General features: G+C 42.6%; 1 protein-coding gene across 2 annotated transcripts in view; it reads right to left on the reverse strand.

The window, feature by feature from the left end:
* Positions 1–22501, reverse strand: part of Parp12 (poly(ADP-ribose) polymerase family member 12) — a 39469-nt gene extending 16968 nt beyond the window's left edge. Inside the window, exons 1-6 of one of the 2 annotated variants that reach the window (XM_090333406.1) lie at positions 21975–22501; positions 18797–18932; positions 17340–17640; positions 15027–15128; positions 8538–8661; positions 4311–4506 (exon numbers count right to left, since the gene is read on the reverse strand). In XM_090333406.1, coding sequence (XP_090189532.1) covers positions 4311–4506; positions 8538–8661; positions 15027–15128; positions 17340–17640; positions 18797–18932; positions 21975–22321 — 1206 coding nt within the window. In that variant the 5' untranslated portion in view covers positions 22322–22501. The remainder of the gene's footprint in view (positions 1–4310; positions 4507–8537; positions 8662–15026; positions 15129–17339; positions 17641–18796; positions 18933–21974) is intronic. The other variant, XM_090333405.1, reaches the window with a different exon arrangement.
* Between the last annotated feature and the right edge of the window lie 468 nt (positions 22502–22969).

Here is a 22969-nt window from a genome sequence, read left to right on the forward strand (position 1 = left end):
TCACAGTGAAACTTTTTGTGTAAATTCTCTCATGCTACTTGCCAAGCCAGCACTGTTTCCTCTGGGTGTTCAATTCCCACCAATCCCTTAAACTTCAATCCTCCCACTATGTGGTTTTTTTTCTGGTCCCTTGAAGAGCATTCCTATTTCATTCAGCTATCCACTTCACTCATGCCTCAACAATTACCTAATTAGGACTGAATCTGAATTTGAATTCTGGTCCCAACTATGATTTGGGTGGCAATGTTAACTAAATGGGGTAGAACCTTTAAGATACTGATGCTAGTCAGTGGAGTTCTCTCAAGAGTGGGTTATTATAAAACAAAACAACCTTACCCTCTTGTCCTCTTTTGCATATGGCTATACTCTGGTAACCTATACCATTTTGTAAGCCAGCCAAGAGAACATCAGCAATCAAACATATGGGAGCACCTGATCTTGGACTTCCAGCTTCCTGTGAGCTCAATAAAACAGTTTCTTTGGGTGGTCATGGGGCTTAAACTTGGGATTGGATGTTGTCCCTGAGCTCTTTTGTTCAACGTAGTGCTCTACCGCTTAGAGCCACAGCCCCACTTCTGGTTTCTGAGGTAAGAATCTCACAGATTTTCTTGCTCCAGCTGGCTTTGAACCATGATCCTCATATCTCAACCTCCTGAGTAGCTAGGATCACAAGCATGAGCCACGAGTGCCTTGTACCACTTCTCTTCTTTTCACGAGGATTGAACCTGGGTGCTGTCCTTGAGTTTTTCTACTCAGGGCCAGTGCTCTACCACTTTGAGCCACTGCTCCAGTTTTTGGGTGATAAATTAATTGGAGATAAGAGTCTCTTGGACTTTTGGTCCAAGCTGGTTTTGAACTACAATCCTCAGATCTCAGCCTCCTGAGTAACTATGTTAGGATTATAGGTATGAGCCACCAGCGCCAGGCTACTCTTTTTTTTAATTAAAAGATTTTATTAACATTGATTTTTTACATATTTCAAATAAGTATGCAAGAATGGGATCTCTATATGCAATCACTGACACATAAATTTAAGATATTTTTAAAAGTATTCAACCAGTTATTTGATAGCAGCAACAGATAATGGACTAATATTCCCAGATTACTGACTCTCTACTGATAAGTTGAAAATCTCTTGTCTCATTTATCAACTATATAGAGTGATAATTATCATACTTAGCATACTCATCCAATATGTAACAGAATTATACTAGTATCACAGGGTTGTAAAAGTAACTACAAAGAGGCCTAAGGCCTAAGGCATACTGACTGGGAAAACTACTTAGTGAATGTTACCTATATCATCATTTTCATACTTTATAATACTAATAACTAAAGTTAAAGTCATTGAACCTAATAAGATCCTCTGTTCTATGAATTTCCCTACTTCCTCTTCTTGATTTCATCCTATTCTTCCTAGATCACAGTTCTTCAGTTTATGGATAATAAAATTAAAAAAAGATCTGCTCTAGCATCTTCAGAGACTCAATCTAGCAAGGAAGGAAGAGGAAACAAAAGCAAGCAGACAAGACAATGTATCACGCTCAAGATCTCCCAAAGAGGTACATGGCATGCTACAAAAGCTAAGGAACTTACTGTTAAGGGAACTTATTGAGAATGACCAAGAAATATGAGAAACAACTCAGAAAAGGTTTCCTGGAACAAAAAGATACATATGTCAAAAGACCTGAATGTGAATAAGAATAAATTGAGAGTGTAACAGGTGTTCGAAATAACTTGTATTTTATGGTTTGTTCTTATGTTCTTACCTAAGTTTCTCCTTTAAAACTAAACCACTAGTGCGGAAGTGAAGCTATGGCTTTGGCAGTAGAAACCTCTTAATTAACATGGGCTTGAGTTCAAGCCTCAGGACCAGCATCAAAAACTAAATTAAAAATAAATACCCACTAGACTGGACCAGAAATTTGGCCTAGTGTAGAGTGCTTGCCTAACAGGCACGAACACCTCGGTTCGATTACTCAGTACCACATAGAAAAAGCCAGAAATGGTGCTGTGGCTCAAGTGGTAGAGTGCTAGCCTTGAGAAAGCCCAAGGACAGTGCTCAAACCCTTGAGTTCAAGCCTCAGGACTGGCAATACATAAACAAATAAATAAATAAAATGGTCACTTTGAGAAGTTAAAAAAAAAAAACCAAAAACCATTAGATTAGAATGAATGAGAAAGTGGCTTAAAAATCTCTTCCTTGGGCCAGGTACCAATGGCTCACATCTCCTAGCTACTCAGGAGGCTCAGATCTGAGAATCATGGTTCAAAACCAGCCCAGGCACCCAAGTCCGTAAGACTCTTACCTCTAATTAACCACCAAAAAACTGGAAGTGGCTCAGTGGCTCCAGTGGTAAGAGGGATAGCCTTGAGCTGAAGAGACCAGGGGAGAGTGCCCAGGCCTAAAGTTCAAGCTCCATGACCAACCAAAAAAAAAAAAAAAAAAACCCCTTCCTTGGGCCTGGAGTGTAGCTTAATGGTAGAGTACTCTACTAGCATGTATGAAGCCCGGGTTCGATTCCTTGGTACCACATACACAGAAAAAGCCAGAAGTGGTGCTGTGACTCAAGTGGCAGAGTGTTAGCCTTGAGCAAAAAGTGTCCAAGGACAGTGTCCAGGCCCTGAGCTCAAGCCCCAAGACTGGCAAAAAAAAAAAAAAAGGTAAGACGACAAATCTGGCCCTTTTTGGCCTGAGGAAATGAAGCAAGGAGCCAATAGCAACAGAAAGAGAGGGAAGACACAGGCATCTTTTCTCCTGACTCAAACCTTATAGTCAAAATTCCTTATGACAAATAATCAAAGGTAGACTAGAAGAGCATCTGACTTTTAAAGCTTCAATCGAGCCTCCTACAACCCAGGGAGTGCAAATATCTATTATCACACCCATAGCTCAATTTTGGGGAGGAACTGTGGGGAAGAATCCTTGTATAAATAGTATTTCCAAGCGGGGTGTGGCTTACACCTGTAATCCTACTCAGGAGGCTGAGACCTGAGAATCAAGGTTCAAAGCCAGCCCAGGAGCAAGAGGACCTGAGACTCTTCATCTCCAATTAACCTGTAGAAAACAGGAAGTGAGGCTTGGCTCAAGGGTAGGGCAGAAAGACAGTTTGAGCTGGGTGTGGTGGCTCACCCATATAATCCTAGCTACTCAGGAGGCTGAGATATGAGAATCATGGGTCAAAGCCAGCTCAAAGCCAGCTCAGAGGGCACTAAAGTCGGTGGAACTCTTATCTCCAATTAACCCCCAGAAAACTGGAAGTGGCACTGTGGTTCAAGAGGTAGCTGAAGAGCTCAGGGACAGCCCAGAGTTAAAGCCCCACGACCAACAACAACAACAACAAAAGACAGTTTGAAAGGTCTTAAAATTTTATATTACAGCTACACAAACATACCTAAATGCTTGGGTACAGGTCTAGAGTTTTGTTAACAAGTAAGTGATGCACCTTCCTATTTTAGCGAAAACCAATGAAGAACCTGATCTCACTATGTTTGTTTTTTTGTTTTTATCATTCAGTTCTCATTAGTCAAGAGATATCTAGTTGTTCAAGCCAGGTGTGGTGGCTCATGCCTGTAATCCTAGGCTGAGATTTGAGGATTGCCCATTCAAAGCCAACCCAGACACTAAAGAGACCTTGAGATTCTTATCTCCAATTAATCACTAGAAAATGGGAAGTACTGCAGTAGCCTAGAGCTGAAGAGCTCAGGAGAAACACCTGGGCCCAGAGTTCAGGCCCTACAACCAACAAGAGAGAGAGAGAGAGGAGAGAGAGGAGAGAGAGGAGAGAGAGGGAGAGAGAGGGAGAGAGAGGGAGAGAGAGGGAGAGAGAGGGAGAGAGAGGGAGAGAGAGAGGGAGAGAGAGGGAGAGAGAGGGAGAGAGAGGGAGAGAGAGGGAGAGAGAGAGGGAGAGAGAGGGAGAGAGAGGGAGAGAGAGGGAGAGAGAGGGAGAGAGAGGGAGAGAGAGGGAGAGAGAGAGAGAGAGGGAGAGAGGGAGAGAGAGGGAGAGAGAGGGAGAGAGAGGGAGAGAGGGAGAGAGAGGGAGAGAGGGGGAGAGAGAGAGAGAGAGAGAGAGAGAGAGAGAGAGAGAGAGAGAGAGAGAGAGAGAGAGAGAGAGATCTAGTTGTTCAAAGACGAAAGCATATACAAATAAACTCCAAATTATCTATATGTGCTGTAATGTGCCCCCAAAGTCATCATAGATCTGAGGATCCTTGATTTTACCAAAGATAGCCCCCTGTAATTCCTATGCTCTTTTTTTTTCCCCAATGGCTCCTCTACCCTGGGAAAAATATCTTTTTGTCACACTTACCTGTTTTCCATATTCTTGCCAAGAATCAAACTCATCATTCCAATACCAAATCCAGTCAGTGGTGAGGATAAAGTGTGGAGGTTTGGTGACTGAGGAAGCTGTGGAAAGGCGGCGAACCTGGGAAGCACAGAATCTCATGGTGTCAAAGTTCAGATGACCAAAGTGAAAGCCACCAATTGCCTCTGAACACAAGATCCTGCAAAAGAAAATGGAAGACAAGATTGAAAACTACTGACTAAACTCACAGGCTCCTCAGTTTCCACTATGAATGAGCAAACAGCTGGAAAGATATAAATACTAAATAGCTTGTGTGCATTTAGCTTCCAGAAAGGAGACAGGATGCTTTTCAAAGATTAGTTCTATGTGAAAAATATAATTAGGACAACATAGAAGACTAGTTATCATAAAAATTCATCTCAAAATGCTGTATTACTAAGTATTACTTTTCAAAATTCTGTTGAACTAGAGACTAAAAACTCAGTGGCTGAGCATTTACCTGGCATGTATCAGGCCCTGAATTGAATTCCCAGCAAGGTAAAAATAAAATAAATTCCCAAACTGCCACTGCCACATGGTGGCTCATGCCTGTAATCCTAGTTACTCAGGAGGCTGAGATCTGAGGATCAAGGTTCAAAGCCAGCCCAGCACAAAAGGACCTGAGACTTATCTCCAGTTAACCTCTAGAAAGCGGGAAGTAGGCTTGGCTCAAGTATAGGGTGATAGCCTTAAACTGAAGAGCTCGGTGACAGCGCCCAGGCTGAGTTCGAGTCCCATGACCCACACAAAAAAAGAAAGAAAGAAAGAAGGAAGGAAGGAAGGAAGGAAGGAAGGAAGGAAGGAAGGAAGGAAGGAAGGAAGGAAGGAAAGAGAGTTATCAAATACTAAATGTTTAATGAGCCAGACCTGAATTAAGTGCTTTATGTGTAATAGATTGTTTTCCCAATCCTATAAGGTGAGGCTTTTATTTCATTATCTCAATAGGAAACAGACTCAAGAAGACAGAAGCCTAGGCAGGCTAATCAATAAACATGTGCAAGAATAAACAGCTACTTGACAGAGCTTAAAGGAAGCAATCTAGCTTCCTGCATATATGGCCTCAAGAACAGGCTTCCCTCCTATATGTGAAACTACTAGAAGACTAAACAGAAGAACAAAGCCAGAGAGAAAAAGCAGAAGCTGAGGCCAGGGCTGTGTCACTAAGCAATGACCAAAAGCCTTCTTTGCAGCAACCAAAGAGAAACCCAAAACAAACATAGGGTCTGAGTAAGATAGAAGTTGAAAAAAAAAAAAGATAGAAATTGAATTTCAAAAGGAACATTTCTGCAGAAAGCCAGGGTCCTGAAAAATGTTAGATTAGTAAAGGGAGACTAGTGAGGGAACCTGTCACCAACATAGTCAAGAAGGAAATTTTCCTGCATTCCTGCTGGTTCCAAATGGAAGAGGGGGGAAAACGTCCCCAAGGACTTTTGATTAACTCAATTCAAGTCTCATATGAATTCCCACAAAGTTTCATCAAAAAACCTCAAAGGCGTATCACAAAACTTGTGTGGACACAAGACACTATGAGAAAGTCTAGTTGACAAAAATAACTACCAAGGGCTACAAACTAGATATAAACATGTATTAAGTACTCTTAAAAATAAACTAAACAATATGATGAGATATATACTCTATAGAAATAATGTTGTATTATATAGGTTGATATGTATCTATGACATACAAACGCTCAGCTTAATTTTAACTATGTTCTCAAATCTATGTGCCAAAGATTGTATATAGAGAATCCCTTCTTGAAAACTTGCTTGCTAAACATGACATTTGAAATATGATGTAAAAATCAATGTTAATAATTTAAAAAAATAAAGTAAAATAAACAGGGCTGGGAGTTTGGCCTAGCGGCAGAGTGTTTGCCTAGCATACATGAAGACCCAGGTTTGATTCCTTGATACCACATTCATAAAAAAAAAAGCTGGAAGTGGTGCTGTGGCTCAAGTGGCAGAACTCTAGCCTTGCAGAAAGCCCAAAGACAGTGCTCAGACCCCCAGAGTTCAAGCCCTAGGACTGACAAAAAATAAATTAGATAAAATAATAAACTAAACAGCAAAAGTGTAAGCAAGGATTCATTAAAAAAAAAAATTCCCAGGTAGCAGAACTTGGTGGCTCACTCTTGTAATTCCAGCTACTCGGGAGGTAGAAATTGAGAGAACTGTGCTTCCAGCCCAGCCTAAGCGAAGAGTTAAGAATATCAAATCTCAATAAATAAGCATGGTGATAGCCTATAATCTCAGCTACATGGAAGGCACAGGTACAAAGACAATAGCCCAAGAACAGTGCAAAGCAAAAACACAAGACACTATCCAAAATAATAATAATAAACAAAGCAAAAGGGGGAGGAACATGGTATAGTTTCTGCAAACATAAAGCCTTGAATTTAAATTCAGTATCGAAAAATAAATACCTACACACTCAGATAAATTTAAAAGAAAAAAATACAACTTTTAGAAATAAATAACAATAGAACATTTAAATTCACAGGTGGGACAAAACTGAACTGGTACCTGTGAACTGAGAAGAATTTCCCCCTAAATTCAGCAGCAAGAAAGCAAACAGGGAATGAAAGACAAAGCTAGAAAACATAAAAGACAAGTGTGGAAATTTCAAGATACATCTAACTGGATTTCCACAGAAGCAATATTTGAAGAGCTCAAGGTTGAGACAATGATGGTAACAATGACATAAGCTATTACTCTCTCCAAACTGACAATGGTCAGTATAATTCCAACTTTAAAATGCAACCATGTTTACTGTGAAAGCTGACAGAGATGTTTAACTTCTCAAAAAGAAACAAGGCAATTAGAAGAAAAGCAAAGAGGGGACTTAGCCTTAACAGATGCCTCCTTCACCTATTATAATAAAGCTCAAGTAACACTGTTGTATTAATAGATAGTGACTAGAGGCCAGAACAGACTCCTGTGTAGTGGCTAACACGATACTTGTCCTGGTGGTACTTCAATGATACTGAAGACAAGTACAGAAAAATTTAGTACTGATATTCTTCAAAAAACTAATAACAGACCTACCTTATGACTATGTCATACTGCTATCAGACATATAGCTGGAGGAATACAACAGTCAAGAGACATACCGGCATACTCATGTTTACTGCAGCCCTATTCACAACAGCCAAACCATAGAAGCAACTGAGGTTCCCAATAACAGATGAATAAATAGGATAAATATATACCATGGAATATTATATAGCCAAAAAAAATTGAAATCATGCCATGAATGAAATGGATAGAACTGGAGATCAACATATTGAGATAAGCCAAGATCAAAAAACCAAATTCTGAATGTCTTTGTCCATTGTGGAAAAGTCAGACCTAAAGTAAATATATACTCATAGACATGTGAATGTGTGTGTGTGTGTGTGTATATATACACACACATGTGTAATACATATATATATATGTAATATACACACGAAGAAAATGATTCTAACTATGGGACTGTTTCAGGTGGAAGAAAGGAAAGAAAAATTGGACAAATAATTGTGAAATACATTACAACTATGTATGAAAAGTGGCATAAGGAATCTCAGTAAATTTTTGATCAATAAGGAATGGGGGGAATAGGAAGCAAAAAGGCTATTTTGATTAAAATATAATATATACTTATCTGAAATACCATGGCAAAATTCCTTGGTACAATTAGTACACACTAAAGAGAGGGAGAGAGGGAGAGAAGGAGAGAAGGAGAGAGGGAGAGAGGGAGAGAGGGAGAGAATGTTTCATGACCACCATCAAAACTTAATACTGCTTAGGCAGGCACAATGTCTCAGGCCTGTAATCCCAGCTCTTTGAGAGGCTGAGATCAAAAGGATTCCTGAAGAGGAGGAATTCACAAGACTCTATGTTAATCTCAAAAACAAACAAACAAAAAAAACCCAACAAACAAACACTGAGTACAACAGCCTGTGCATGTCATCCCAACTAGACAGAAAGCACAAATGGGAAGATTCCTGTCCAGACTTGCTCAGGCAAAAAGCAAGACCCTATTTGAAAAATAAGGAAAGGACAAAGAATAAGAAACATGGCTTAAGTGACAGAGCCTTGACTAGAAAGTTCAAGGCAGTGAGTTCAAAACCCAGAATGGATAGCTGGAAACAAAACTAAACATTGTTTACACCACACCTCCTACACTGCACACAAGTAACATATTTCTTACCTGTCTTTTTTGGGATTGCTATATGCCTCTTCAATAAGCTCCATTTTGTCCAAATCTTTCCATTTGCCTCCATCGAAGAACTGCCATCGATATGGCAAATGAAAATGCACTCTATAGCACTTATCTAAAACACAAACATAAAGGAGTAAGGCAATCTTGAAATACAGTGTGGCCTGACCCTGTGGCTATCAATAATAAAGTAGTGCTGCCCATTGACCTGAAAATGTTCTGGAAAGTTGTGGAGAAGTCTTTGTTTTTTCAGTGCAATCATACTGAAATACTGTGTGAAACAGTATGCATGTCTTTTTTTTTTTTTTGCCAGTCCTGGGCCTTGAGCTCAGGGCCTGAGCACTGTCCTTGGGCTTTCTCAAGGCTAGAGTTCTACCACTTGAGCCATAGCACGATTTCTGGCTTTTTTTTTCTATATATGTGGTACTGAGGAATCGAACCCAGCTCTTCATGCATGTTAGGCAAGCACTCTACACCGCTAGGCCAAACTCTCACCCCCCCCACACACTTTTTTTTGCCAGTCCTAGGGCTTGAACTCAGGGCCTGAGAACTGTACCTTGGGCTTTCTCAAGGCTAGAGTTCTACCACTTGAGCCACAACATCACTTCTTGCTTTTTCTATGTATGTGGTACCCAGGAATCAAACTCAAGTCTTCATGCATGCTAGACAAGCACTCTGCCAAGAGGCCAAACTCCCAGCCCGTATGTCTTCTTTTAAGAGGACCTTTTTTTGATTTTTAATATGTATGTTGGAAGCTTCTATCATTTATGAATTCCATTTCATGACTGATTTTAAAGAAGCTGATCGTAAGATCAATAGTTTCAACTATTAGAAGCAGTTTTACTATATCTCTATTTATGTGGCAGATGGATGGATAGAGGTCAAATAAGAGGAGCCAGATCAAACTCTATCAGAAACTTATCACAACCACAGCCCTCCTACCAAAGGTTACTCAGCTTTCTAGTGCGAGCAACCTGAATATCTTCTGACCCCCTTCAGGAGGTGGGAGATTGACTCCTTCCTCAGTCTATCACCTGCAGGTCTTCTTCCTACATACTACTCCCCATAATCTTTCCCTCTACCTTCCTTATGTTCTACCTGGGCAGTTACACCCTCACTGCTCTGTCAATCCAAGCTCCCTGACTCTTTTCTCATGTCAGCTCTGTTACCCAGAACACAGCTCATACCATCTTTCTGCTCTATCTGTATGCAGGACAGACAAACTTTGCAAGGGCCTTTGACATGTGGCATTAGCTGGTACTGATGTTTATGTTGCTACCAAAAAAGCTCCTAGATTTACTGAATTTCTAGTCCTGTACTGCAGTGGCCTGAGCAAGGACAGACTAAATGATTCTGAGTTCTTATATTGCCTACTCAAGCCAGATATACCTCACACTTGGGTAACAAAAGCACTATAAAGAGCATAGGGAGAAAAAAAACATCAGAAACACTATACTCTGATATGGAGCTATCACCAAGATGTAAGATATTAGGTAGAAATATATACCACCAGGTACAGAATGCTTTTCTTCTAGGTAGAAAATAAAAGGGGGCAAATTAGAGATGTTCTAATCTAATTACACATACATGTAGATATTACTTTTATGAGGGAGAACTAAGTACTTGGGGACAAAATTATGAGGAAAGGCTCTTGTCATTTTTACATGTTTTGAATTTTGAACCACAAGAATATTTTACATATTCCCCAAAGTTAAACATATAGTCAAATGAAAATAGAAGATCCAAGTATATTTATGCATGTCTGTAAAAATGAAATTAAATAGACATATATACTTGTACTGGCAAGGGGAGGGGAGGAGGAGGAGGAAAGAAAGGGAGAGGGATGAAGGGAAGATGAGAGGATGGAGGAGAAATAGGAGAAGGAAGAGAGAAGGGGAGAGGGAAAAAGGGGAGAGAATGGAAGGAGGAGAAGAAGAGAGAAATGTATGCATGCAAAATATGTAGATGTCACATATATAGGAAAGATCCATGGGTGTCACAGACTGAGGGTCAATGAAATACGAAGCAAAAAAGGCCAACACAATGAGATCTGCTTAGAATGTGCAAACTTGCTACTTGCTTCAGAGCAGAATATGTAAGTGTGGAGAGAAGTGCTGCAGAAAGAAAAACATGTAAGAGACAGCTACTAGCCTCACCTCCTGAACCCTAGCTACAATCCAGTAGCCTCTTCTGCCATCCTCAGAAGGACACAATGCCCTTATTCTATCACTGATGAGACAGGGCTCAGAATCATATCAGCTCCCAGGTTCAATCAACAGAGATGCACACAAAAATTCTCAAATATGATGTGCAAACAGCTGAGAAACACTCAAGGGAAATCCATGAAGCATAGCAGCAAGCTCCCCCAGAAGTAGCAATATCAAGAAAGTAATGATCAGAATCAATCCATAAGTGCTAACAACTAGACTACACACAAAAGCTATACTATTACAATTTCTAGGGGGAAAAAAACAGGAAAATATTTATCTTGGAATAAGTCAACATTTTTTAGGCTACCAAAAAAAAACAGGAAGAAGTTTAAAATGGACCTATGGACTAATATTCAACTTATTAAAATACCCACTCTTAGGCTGGATGTAGCTCAGTGGCAAAATGCTTGCCTAGCAAGTATAACATCCTAAGCTTGACTCCCAGTACCACAAAGAAAAGACAAAATAAAATAAAATAAAATACCTGTTCTTTAGAGACATCACAAAGGAAAAAAACCAAGTAGAGGAAAAGAGAATAATGAGGGAGGCTGGGAGTTTGGCCTAGTGGTTAAAGTGCTTGCCTAGCATGCATGAAGACCCGGGTTCGATTCCTCGGTACCACATACATAGAAAAAAGCCAGAAGTGGTGCTGAGGCTCAAGTGGTAGAGCTCTAGCCTTGAGAAAGTCCAAGGACAGTACTCAGGCCCTGAGCTCAAGCCCAGGACTGGCAAAAAAAAAAAAGAAAGAGAATGATGAGGGATAATTATGAAAGACATTAATGTATGAAAATAAACTAAAACAGCCAGCTGCTGTGGCTCATGCCTATAATCTTAGCTATTCAGGAATCTGAGATCAGAAGATCATGGTATGAAACCAGCCCTTGCTGGAAAGTCTGTGAGACTCATTTCCAACAAACTAACAGAAAGCTGGAAGTATGGTGTGGTTCAAGGAGTAGAAGACAAGCCTTGAACAAAAGAAGCTCAGGGAGAGTGGCTAAGCCCTGAGTTCAAGCCCCAAAATACCCACAAAAAAAATGTTTACTATAAGACACCATCTGAGAGGACAGATTTTCTTCTTATGTAACATATGAAAGTTGTTCAACTCAATGAAATCAAATAACTCAAACAAAATGGACAAAGTAGTCACGAAAGACTAATGTTACAAGATTCCAATTATTTCTTCTGCTGCTGGAGATGAAATTCAGGGCCTTACACATTCTAGGAAGTCCTCTACCCCAGGCCCTTGGGCCTCTTTTCTTTTCTTTTTTGGTTATGGCCCTTGAACTCTAGGCATGGATACTGTCTCTGAGCTCTTCAGCTCAACGTTAGTGCTCTACCACTTTCAGCCACAGCTCCACTTCTGATTTTCCAGTGGCTAACTGGAGATAAGAGTCTCATGGGTTTTTCTGCCTGAGGTGGCTTTGAAGCACAACACTCAGATCTCAACCTCCTGAGTAGCTAGGCATAAGGCACTAACACTTGGTTGAAATATCCACGTAAATCCAGAGACAAGTTTAAATCTAGTTTGGGTAGGAGCTGTTCATGAAGAGGAAAAAGTTGAATTACAGATAGTATTTCTTTATGGCTAATGAAAATATTCTAGCACTGTGATCATAACTGCAAGCTTCTGTGATTATTTTATTAAATCAGTGAACTGGTAAGTGACAATATTCTAATATTGTGATATAAAATCAGCAAAAGATTTGAGCAAGTATTTTATGAAAAACAGAAATGTTTGGTAAACACATGAAAATGTTAACACCATTGATTATCAGGGGAATGCAAATGAAACCCTCAATGAGATATTACTACTCATAAGAATGGCTACAATTTGAAAGACTGCCAATCCTAAATGTTTATAAGGATGTAGAGCAATAACTCTCATACACTGCTGACGTGAAATGAAAACATGTATTCGCATGAGAACTTGCAAAAAAAAATTTGTAGAAGTTTTATTCATAAAAACCAAAAGTGGAAACCACCCAATTATTAACACATTAATGGATATACTATAGACAATCCATGTAATGAAATACTATTCCATCATAAAAAAATAAATTATTGAGCTGGGCATGGTGGCTCACACCTGTAATCTTAGCTACTCAAGAGGCTGAGATCTGAGGATCGAGGTTCAAAGCCAGCCCGGGCACTAAAGTCTGTGAGATTCTTATCTCCAATTAACTATCAGAAAATGGGAAGTGGTGCTGTTGCTCAAAGGATAAGACAGTTGCCTTGAGCTGAAGAGCTCAGGGGCAATGCCCAGGCCCAGAGTTCAAGTCCTTCTACTGACAATAAGCAAATAAATAAGCCACATGCCTGAGTCTCAAAACCACATTGAGCAAAAGACTCCTGATACAAATGACTATATACTGTATGATTTCACATACATAAAATTCTAGAAAAATCAAATTTAACCTACAGTGATTAAAAAAGGAACTATCCCATATTATAATACACTTATCAAAATTCAGAACCATACTTTTTAGATAGGGACTTCCTATGTAATAGATTAGCCTGAATTCCTTATGTAGCGAAGGCTACTCTCAAACTTGCAATCTTCCTGCCTCAGCATCCCAAGTGCTAGGATGACAGTTATATATCATGCCACCGCAGAAAACCAAAATTATGGATACCTTTTATGATATATAAATTATGTCTCAATAATATTGACTTAAAATATATATGTATAGGGCCAGGAGTTTGGCCTAGTGGTAAAGTGCTTGCCCAGCATGCACAAAGACCCGAGTTAAATTCCTCAGTACCACATATATATAAAAAAATATATATGTGTATCTGGCACATAATCTTTTATTATGCATTCTACTTATAAGACAAGGGAGTGATTAATACATGTATATTTGTATGCTGAATGGAATATCACTAGTTGAATACTAGATAGTTGTTTTAAAAACAAGGTGGATTTTACATGTTGACATGAAAAAAAATCTTCAAAATGTAACATTAAATAAAAGATGAAGGCTGAATAATATATGCTCCCAATCTGTTTTTAAATATCATGATCACGCTGCAATTTATTTTTACCTTTGGTGAAGGAAATAGGTGTTTTTAAAAGATAGTTATATAGAATCATGTTGAGTGAAACAAGACCGAAGGAACAAAAGGCACATGGTATCCTTAATATGTGGCTTTTAGATCCAAACAGTACAAAAACGAGGACTCAATAGTTGCATACCCAATGCTATGGACATGGTACTGGAAATATAAACACAACTACATAGACATAAAAACCTATGACTCTATAGACATAATGTTTTATTACAAAGATTAATATGTATCTATGACATACAAACCCTCAGCCTAATTTTGATTATGTTCTAAAATCTAAGTGTCAGTGATTGTATATAGAGATTCCTTTCTTGAATACTTGTTAAACACGTCATTTGAAATATGATGTAAAAATCAATGTTAATAAATTCTTTAATAAAGAAAAAAGACAGTTGTATAATTTGAGAAAGACTCTTGAGCTTAAGTCCAAGTTAGAAGTTAAGAAGCAAACAAGGCCAGGCACAAGTAAGCTTGTACATGTAATTCTTCCCGCTAAGAGGGTACCTACTAAGATCTGATGGTTCAAACCTATCTCAGGCAGTAAAGTCCAATCAACTACCAAAAAGCCAAAAGTGGAATTGTCCTGCAGCAGTAGTGCACTAGCCTTGAGCAAACAAAGCTCAGGGACAGTGTTCAGACCCTCAGTTCAAGCCCCAGGCCCAGCACCAAAAAAAGGAGGGGGAAAACACATGTTTAGTGAAATATATATACACACATACAAAATATCTGTTTTACTTGTATTAAAAGGGAGATTGTAGGATTCACTGGACCAATACACAAGACACTTCAACTTAACTACTTCTCTAAGAGCCAATGTAAGTGTCTCCACTTTGGGGAGGTCTTTTCCACTTTCTAAGGTTCTCCTATGATCTTTTTACCCTTCAGAAGTGACAGTTATCCAGATCTCAGTAGACTTGAGTTTCCCTGTCTCTGAAAATCTGTGACCCCATGCCAAAATGATTAAGGGTAGACACTTGACATTTGCTTCTGATCAAAATGATATGTACCTAAAAGCTCATCTACAGTTTCTATTCTCAGAAATTCAAAGAATTCCTACCATCCTAACCTCCCAAACAAAATGGCTCAGGACTGGCTAAAGTGGCAATTCTCCCTCAGCTCTCTAGCAGAGATCACAACAAAGCTGTGGGAGAGAGAAGCCGTTAACTCTTCACACAAAAGGAAAGAAGGACCTCCTCCAACTTACCTTGAAAGCTACAACTTTTTCGAATGTGGTACAAGCAGATCTGATCACTTTCTTCCTGGCTAGGAGTGTTTGGAGACACTGAACCTGAACTGTCTCTTCTTTCTACAAAGAAACATCACGATAATGTGTTAGCTTCAAATAAAGTTTCTGATACAGGGTTACAGTAGCTCTTGGTAGAAATGAGAGAAAAGAATTCATTCATATCTCTCTGTATGAGAAAAAAGTAACCCCAGGCAAGACAGACAGAACCTATCCTGTTAAGAATCGAAATGCCTTAAACACACAGAAGGACATCCTGCTTTTTAGGAGAAAGACCAACTTCTTTCTAAACCCAGAATATAAAAGAGAGGCTTTTTTCTAAACTTGGGCAAGCCACTATGAGGGGGGAAAATAGAAAGCTAGTTTTTGTAAACTAGATTTGATTCCATGTAACCAATACTTGTTTTCTCTTAGAATTAAGTTATGATAACCAAGAAAAAGGCAACATTTGTGTAAATGTTACAATGTCAGAGGAACACCTCAATTTTTTTTTTTTTTTTTTGCCAGTCCTGGGCTTGGGCTCAGGGCCTGAGCACTGTCCTTGGACTTTCTCAAGGCTCTACCACTTGAGCCTCAGCACCACTTCTGGCTTTTTTTTCTGTGTATGTGGTACCAAGGAATTGAACCCGGGTCTTCATGCATGCTAGGCAAGCACTTTAACCACTAGGCCAAACTCCTGGCCCTCAATTTTAAATTTTAAATTGGGGGTGGGGTACTGAGGCTTGAACTCAGGACCTCACATTCTCACTTAACGTTTTTTTGCTTGAAGCTAATGTTTTACCACTTGAGCCAACCCCCAACTTCTGGCTTTTCTTCCTGGTTAATTGGTGATAAAGGTCTCATGGACTTTTCTGCACAGATTAGCTTCAAACTACAATCCTCAGACCTCCGCTTCTTGAGTAGCTAGGGTTATAAGCATAAGCCATCAGCACTTGGCAATTTTTTGTTTAACAGTACTGGAGTTTGAACTCAGGGCTTTACGGTTTCTACACAGGTGTTCTTCTACATAAGTGAGGTTTCCAACCCCTATTGGCTCTGGGTCATTTTAGGTCTGACACTGGGATTTGAACTTGATACTTGCCACTTTAACTCACTGGCTGGCACTCTATCAACTGTGCCATGCCTCCAACTCCACTGACTCTGGTCATTTTTGAGACAAGGTGTTGCTGTTTGCCCAGAGTTTACAACAAGAATCCATTATTTATGGCAGGAAAAAAACTAAGAACAAAATTTAAAAACACTTCTTTATTCATCTTGTAAACTCAGAACAAAATACTACACAAAAGATGTACCTAGTAAGGAGGTAACAATGTTAGATAAGAAATGTACTAACTTACTTATGTAATAGTAACCCTTCTGATATCACCCTCAAAGTTAAAAAAAAAAAAAGATGTGGAGTTGCCGGGGCCAGCCGGCAGCGCTGGGATTCCTGAAATAGGGGGCAAGGACTAGGAAAAAATAGAAGAGAGACAGACACACCAGGTCCAGGATGTCTGCAGCCCAGGTAAAGACTGCCCCGTTTATTGTCAACTCCAGGCTTATATCCCTTCTTGAAACCAGGGAACTTCCAGCTGTTACATTCATATGGTAAATCTCAGGTAATTTAAACAGAATAAGGCCATAAAACAGTAAGACAATAAAGCCATGGTCTGATGCAAATCAAGGTACAATTTGATTCTACTCTGGCTCCCAACATGGAGTCAATAGTGTGGTCTAGTAGTAGAGTGCTTGCCTAGCATGCATAAAGCCATGAGTTCAAGTCCTTGGTACCACACACACAGAAAAGGCAAGTGGTGCTGTGGCTCAAATAATGGAGCGCTGGTCTAGATGTCCCTAGAGCTCAGGGACATCTGTGCCAAGGCCCTGAGTTCAAGCCCCAGGACTGACAGAAAAAATAACAACAAAAAAACAACAAAAAGATGTACATAAATGTGTATAGCATGACATCATAACTCTGAGGTGCCTACTCAAAGACAGGTTCTCTATGGGATGAAGTAAGGGACAACTGCAGAGGGGAATAACCTGAAGCTCTACCATTAGAGTAAATCAGGCCCCTCCAGCATTAACAATCCATCAAGAGAAACACACAATTGTCTTAAATGTCTTATCTAACCACAGCTATGACTTCAACTTTATCTTTTTAGCTAGAAAAAGGTCAACTCTCTTACCAAAAGAAGCCCAAACTTGCCCAAAGTCTCACAATCGTTGCTGTCTACTGTAATTCAAGACCTGAGAGTCCATCCCAGGACTGGCAGCACTTCCCACCAGCCTTACCAGAAGACCCCTGTGGGCCTGCAGGAGCAGGGGGCACTTTGATGGGGACAGAGCCCTTATTCTTGATGTCATGCGCATTTCTGTAAATGGAAGGCAGCTTGCTCACCAAATCAGAGCTTATGCCCAATTTCTCCAACTTCTCTAGATTCTCAGTGTTAGAGAGATCATGGGATCTCTTACAACTAGTGCCAAACTTGCACTCTCCCTGTAAGAAGTACTGGCAGACATGGAGTTTGATACATTGCATCTGAAAGGAACAAGAGCCGAAGGGTCCATCTCCTTTGTTGTAATGTAGGCAGATCTGTAGACAGAAGAAAAGATATCAACCCATGAAGGTCTCCTGTGACTCATCTCCCCAACAACCAGGCCCCAGTGAAAAGGGAACTCATAGCTAAGATGTGATTTCATTGTCCACATGAACCATAGATATACGACTATCCCTCACATTCACAATGACAGTTTGGCTAAAATACTCACAAGATCCAAAGAACTCCAAAGCAACCAGAGCTTCTGCCTTCACATGAGGCAGCTGCTATTGGACCCATATTAATAAAGATCCCCAAGCTAAGCCAGGCCCCGGTGGCTTATGCCTGTAATCCTAGCTATGAAGGAGGCTGAGATCTGAGGAGTGCAGCTCAAAGCCAACTGGGGCACAAAAGTCTGTGAGACTACATCATCTCAGAGAAAGTCATATACCACCCTTTCATTTCTTGGGGGAATTGTAGACCCCCATCACAATACTATCCACAGTATCTATCATATATTGTGTTTGTTGGCAAATTTACAAGCCAAACTTCAACCAACTGTTCATTCTGTTCTACAGTCCACTATGGTCGGTTCTGAAATGAGGAGGCCAAATCTATGTAACTTTTTTTTTTTTGGCAGTCATGGGGCTTGAACTCAGGGCCTGAGCCCTCTCCTTGGACTTTTCTCAAGACTAATGCTCTACCACTTGAGCCACAGCACCACTTTCAGCTTTTTTTCTATGTATGTGGTACCGAAAAATCAAACCCCAGCCTTCGTGCACGCTAGGCAAGCACTCTACCACTAGGCCAAATTGCTGGCCCCCTATGTAACTTCTTACAGCCATCCTGGTGCCTACTTGGTGGGGGGGGGGGGGTTCCATTCAAGCGCTGAAAAGTCTAGAGGTGAGAAAGACCATTCAGTGAATTACAGATGCCTAACTCAAGGTGAGTTAGAAGAGCTCTGCTTCAGAAAAATGTAGAAAGGTACTAGGCCCACCTGACAGGAAAGGAAAGGAAGTTTCAAGAGGGTTAAGACTGGCTCAAAATCAGAAGCTTAGAAATCAGCAGAGGTGGAAATTAAATCCAGGTCTCCTCTATGTAGGGATTCTTGGCTTCTGTTCAGCCATAGTATCTCTTTGTCTTCCAATTATCTGGCCTCTCCACTAGTGCTCAAAGAAAAGCCCCCTCCTGCCCTCTATCTCCTATACTCACTTCCGGCAAAAGCCAGGGGTCATTCTGAAACAAGAGTTGGCACAGTTCACTATAGGTAAGGTGGTCAATGCCATGAACTTTCAGGACACTCAGGTTGTGATCAGTCTTCAAATTGTGACCATTCCTACAGTTCTTCCTGCAAAAAAGCAGAGAAGTATTACAGATTAGACAGTGTGTAACCTTGTGATCAGGAAGTGAGGTGACATCATAGGGAAAGGCAGAAGAAAGTACATCCAGCCAGTCTCATGTTCATTTGGTGAGCCATGGAAAAGGAATGTTCAAGAAACTTTCTTGTGTAAACAAAGAAGCTATGCACCATGATTCCAGCCAGTAATTCTAGCTACTCAGGAGTCCAAGGATCATGGTTCAAAGGCAGTCTGGGCAGTTCTTCAATAATCACAAAAAAAGCTGGGGAAGTGGCACAATGGCTCAAGTGGTAGAATGCTAGCCTTGAGCAAAAGAGCTGGGATGAGGGGGTGTGGGAGTTTGGCCTAGTGTAGTGTGCTTGTCTAGCATGCCTGAAGGCTTGGTACCACATACATAGAAAAAGCCAGAAGTGGTGCTATGGTTCAAATGGCAGTGCATTAGCCTTGAGCAAAAAGTGTCCAAGGACAGTGCCCAGGCCCTGAGTTCAAGCCCAGGACTGGCCAAAAAAAAAAAAAAAAAAAAAATCACGGGAGGAGGGGGGGAGTTTGGCCTACTGGTAGAGTGCTTGCCTAGCATGCACAAAGACCGGGTTGAATTCCTTGGTACCACATACATAGAAAAGCCAGAAGTGGTGCTGTGGCTCTAGTGGTAGAGCATTAGCCTTGAGAAAAGGCCAAGGACAGTGCTCAGGCCCTGAGTTCAGTCCCCAGGACTGGCAGGAAAAAAAAAGAGCTCAGGGGCAGTACCTAGGCCCAGAGTTTAAGCCCCAGGATGGAAAGTAGGGGGAGTAGAAGGGAAGGGTAGAGAGAGAGAGAGACAGGGAAAGAGACAAGAGACAAAGAGACGAGGGGTGAGGGAGGTAGAGAACAAAAAAGAAAACAGTTACCTAAACCAGTAACCATCAGGCAGAATTTCAAAACAAAATTTGATCCGTAAAATTTGCACACTAACCTAAGGATGTGAATACAATTTTTATTTTGCCAAATATACACATTATAAAGATTTGCCAATGATCTCCAATATTGGACCTATCAGCCAGCTACCATGGCTTGTATGCCTTCTTCCTCTCGCCTCTTTCTCCCCTGGAGTAATTCATATCTCTCCAAAGTAGATTTTCCAAGTTTCCATCTCAGTTTGTTTGCAACCTCAGACTTCTGAGATCAGAAACACCCGTGAGGACATATCATTCACCACTCAACATCTTCCAAACTAGTCACTACGGGTGGATGGCAGCCTTTTTCACAAACTTGACGTTTGAGTACAACATCCTCTCCAAGTCAGTCCAGTAGAAGCAGAAACCAGCAAGTCATTGCCTCTCCCTTAGCTTCTCTCTCTCCACACTGTCACCAACTTCTCAACTTCCCCAAATTTCTCATGCACAGATCCTTTGGAAAGTTCTGATCTGCTATTTCTAGTTTGCCGGTTCTTAGAGACCATATTCACCAGCCCCGTTGCAGGCAGGTAGGGTCATGAGACAGCTTCTGGTCATTGGAAGGATGTCCATCACCTTAAAAATCTCCCATATGATCTTCTACTATGCATTTTTTATATCTACTCCTACAATGAGATATCTAAAATGTCTTCAAAAGTCATGTGTTGAGGATAGTAGAGTCTATGTGGGTCAGCTTGTATTCCACAGTGATTGCACAGATCAAGGTCCCTATCCCTGGGTGGACTATTAGACATGATAAATAATGCCAGGACTTAGAGGACGGCTCAAGACCTCAGCTAATGGCTCCAGGTCTGAGCTCATTCCCAGCACAAGAAGAGAAGAGAGGGAGAAAGGGAAGAAGGGAGAAAGAGGAGTGAAAGAAGGCACAAGGGAGGTCTATTGCATTAAGACAAAAAAGGGGAGAAGGGAAGAAGAAAGGAGGAAAGAAAAAGAGAGGAAGGAGCGAAGCTGAGGGAAGAACTAATTCTTCTAAATAACTAGACTAGCTTTCAAAGGAGGTACTCTGCACATCCTCCTCAATTAGCATCCACTCCACTAACTACTCAAACCTCTTCCTAAAAATCTAATGGTTGCTCAAGGTTTAAATTAACTAGAATAAGCCTCCACAGTGTGTCTCACAAATGTGCCTGCTGTTGAGTGCAGGTGTTGAGTGACAACCAGCCAAAGCAGAGATGGTTGAAGCCTCTGTCCTTATGGAACTTACATTTGAAGACTAGGGGAAGGCACCATAAAGACAATAAGCAGCAGGAGGTGATGGAAAATGAGAAGAACATTTAAAATAATGTGACTTGGAACTGGGCTCAAAACTGTAATCCTACCTACTCAGGAGGCTGAGATCTGAGGTTCATGGTTCAAAGCTAGCTATGGCAAAAAAAAAAAAAAAATCCAAGAGACTCTTGCCTTCTATTAACCATTCCCCAAAGCCAGAAGTAGAGCTATGGTTCAAGTGGTCGAGCACAAGCCTTGCGCCAAAACGCTCTAAGACAGTGCCCAGGGTGTGTGTGTTGGGGAGGGGGGGTAGAATGTGATTTAGAGGGTGTAGACCTGAGGCATTCATGGAGCAAACCAGGAAGTGAAAACTAGACATCCTAGGAAGAAGCATCAGGGCACCAGACGAGTTAAGGCTCTGACCCTAATTAGGAACTGGGGGTACGGGGGGCGGGGTGGGGGAGAGACTTAGGGGTCGATGCAAAGCAGGTAAACCCGACAGGAGGGCGGATTTCAGTTTCTTCACAGCCACTGAGCAGAGAAAGGCTTTTGCTGCCTGGCTTCAAGGCTAACTGTGGAGACCCGAGGAGACAGTGAGGCATTTGTAGTCACCACTCTCCTCCTCCACCCAGTGTCCCTCCGGCTCTGAGCCACTCTGTCCCAGGGGAGGAGAGGTGGCCTTCCCTGAACCCTGGCACTAAGTCACTGGAGGTGAAGCGAGCGAGGTCACGGGCCGGCCACCTAACCTAGCCGTCTCACCAAACCCGACGGGGGGAAGGGAGGCTGCGGGTGGGGGGCCTCGGCGCGCCTCCTCTCTCCCCCCAGCCCCCTCCCCGGCGTCTGCTCCCAGCCGCGGCCCCGACGCCTTACCCAGCCTTCATGAATCTGCAGGAACCATAAATCATGAACTTGCATAGGTGGAGCTGGCCGCACAGCCCCACGCAGCCGGGTTTGAGGCCCTGGTACGAGCGGCACAGGCGCAGCGACGAGGCGGCCACCACCACGCGCCGCTCGGGGCCCGCCGCCGCCGCCGCGCCGCCCGCGGCCGGCCGCGCCACCACCGCGAAGCGCCCGCGTTCCTTCAGCAGCAGCCGCTCCAAGACGTCGAGGCCCGCGCTCACCCGCAGACGCCGCCGCAGCTCGCCCAGCTCCAAACAGCCTCCGGCCGCGCACAACGCCTGGGTCACCTCGCCCACGACGACCGCGGCCTGGGCCATGGCCGCCGCACCACGACTCGGGCAGCGGCCGCGGCGGCGGGGACGGCGGCGGCGGCGGCGGCAGCGGTGGCGGCGGCGCCGACTACGGCGACGTTCCCGAGCCCGAGGCCCCGCGGCTGCTCGGGGTGGAGACGCTGACGGTAAACGAAACCGAAAGCGGACCAAGGTCGTCGTCGTCGCCGTCGGGAAAACGAACCTCGGGCGGCCTCGCCACGCCCCCCAGGCCCAGCTGAAGGACCTGCACGCGGGCTTCAGGGCGGCCAGCTGGGCGGCGCTCGGCCCCGCGGGGAAGCCGCCGCCCGCGGACCCGCCCGGGCCTTGGAGGTCCCCCGGGCGGGGCTTGAAACTGAAGGTTTCCAGGGCGTCCCCCAGGGTGAACGGGGTCACACGCGGTGGGCACGCGATGGCGTCCTCAGCGTGTCAGGAAAAATGCCCGGTTTCGCTCGACGACCGCGCGCCCCGCCGCCGCCACAGCTGAGGGAGGCCGCCTGCGCGGGTTACCACAGGCTGTGCCGGCGGCGAAGTGCCGGGGGTGGGGGGCGGCGCCGTCAACGGACTGAAGGGCAGACCCCCACCCCGCGCGCATGCGTGGTCCGCGCCAGCCCCTCCCCCACGCGGCGTGCGTGGAACGCACGGCAGGATCGCCTG

Source organism: Megascapheus bottae, chromosome 5 (genome assembly GCF_031878675.1).
Source record: "Megascapheus bottae isolate mThoBot1 chromosome 5, mThoBot2.hap1, whole genome shotgun sequence".
Taxonomy (NCBI): domain Eukaryota; kingdom Metazoa; phylum Chordata; class Mammalia; order Rodentia; family Geomyidae; genus Megascapheus; species Megascapheus bottae.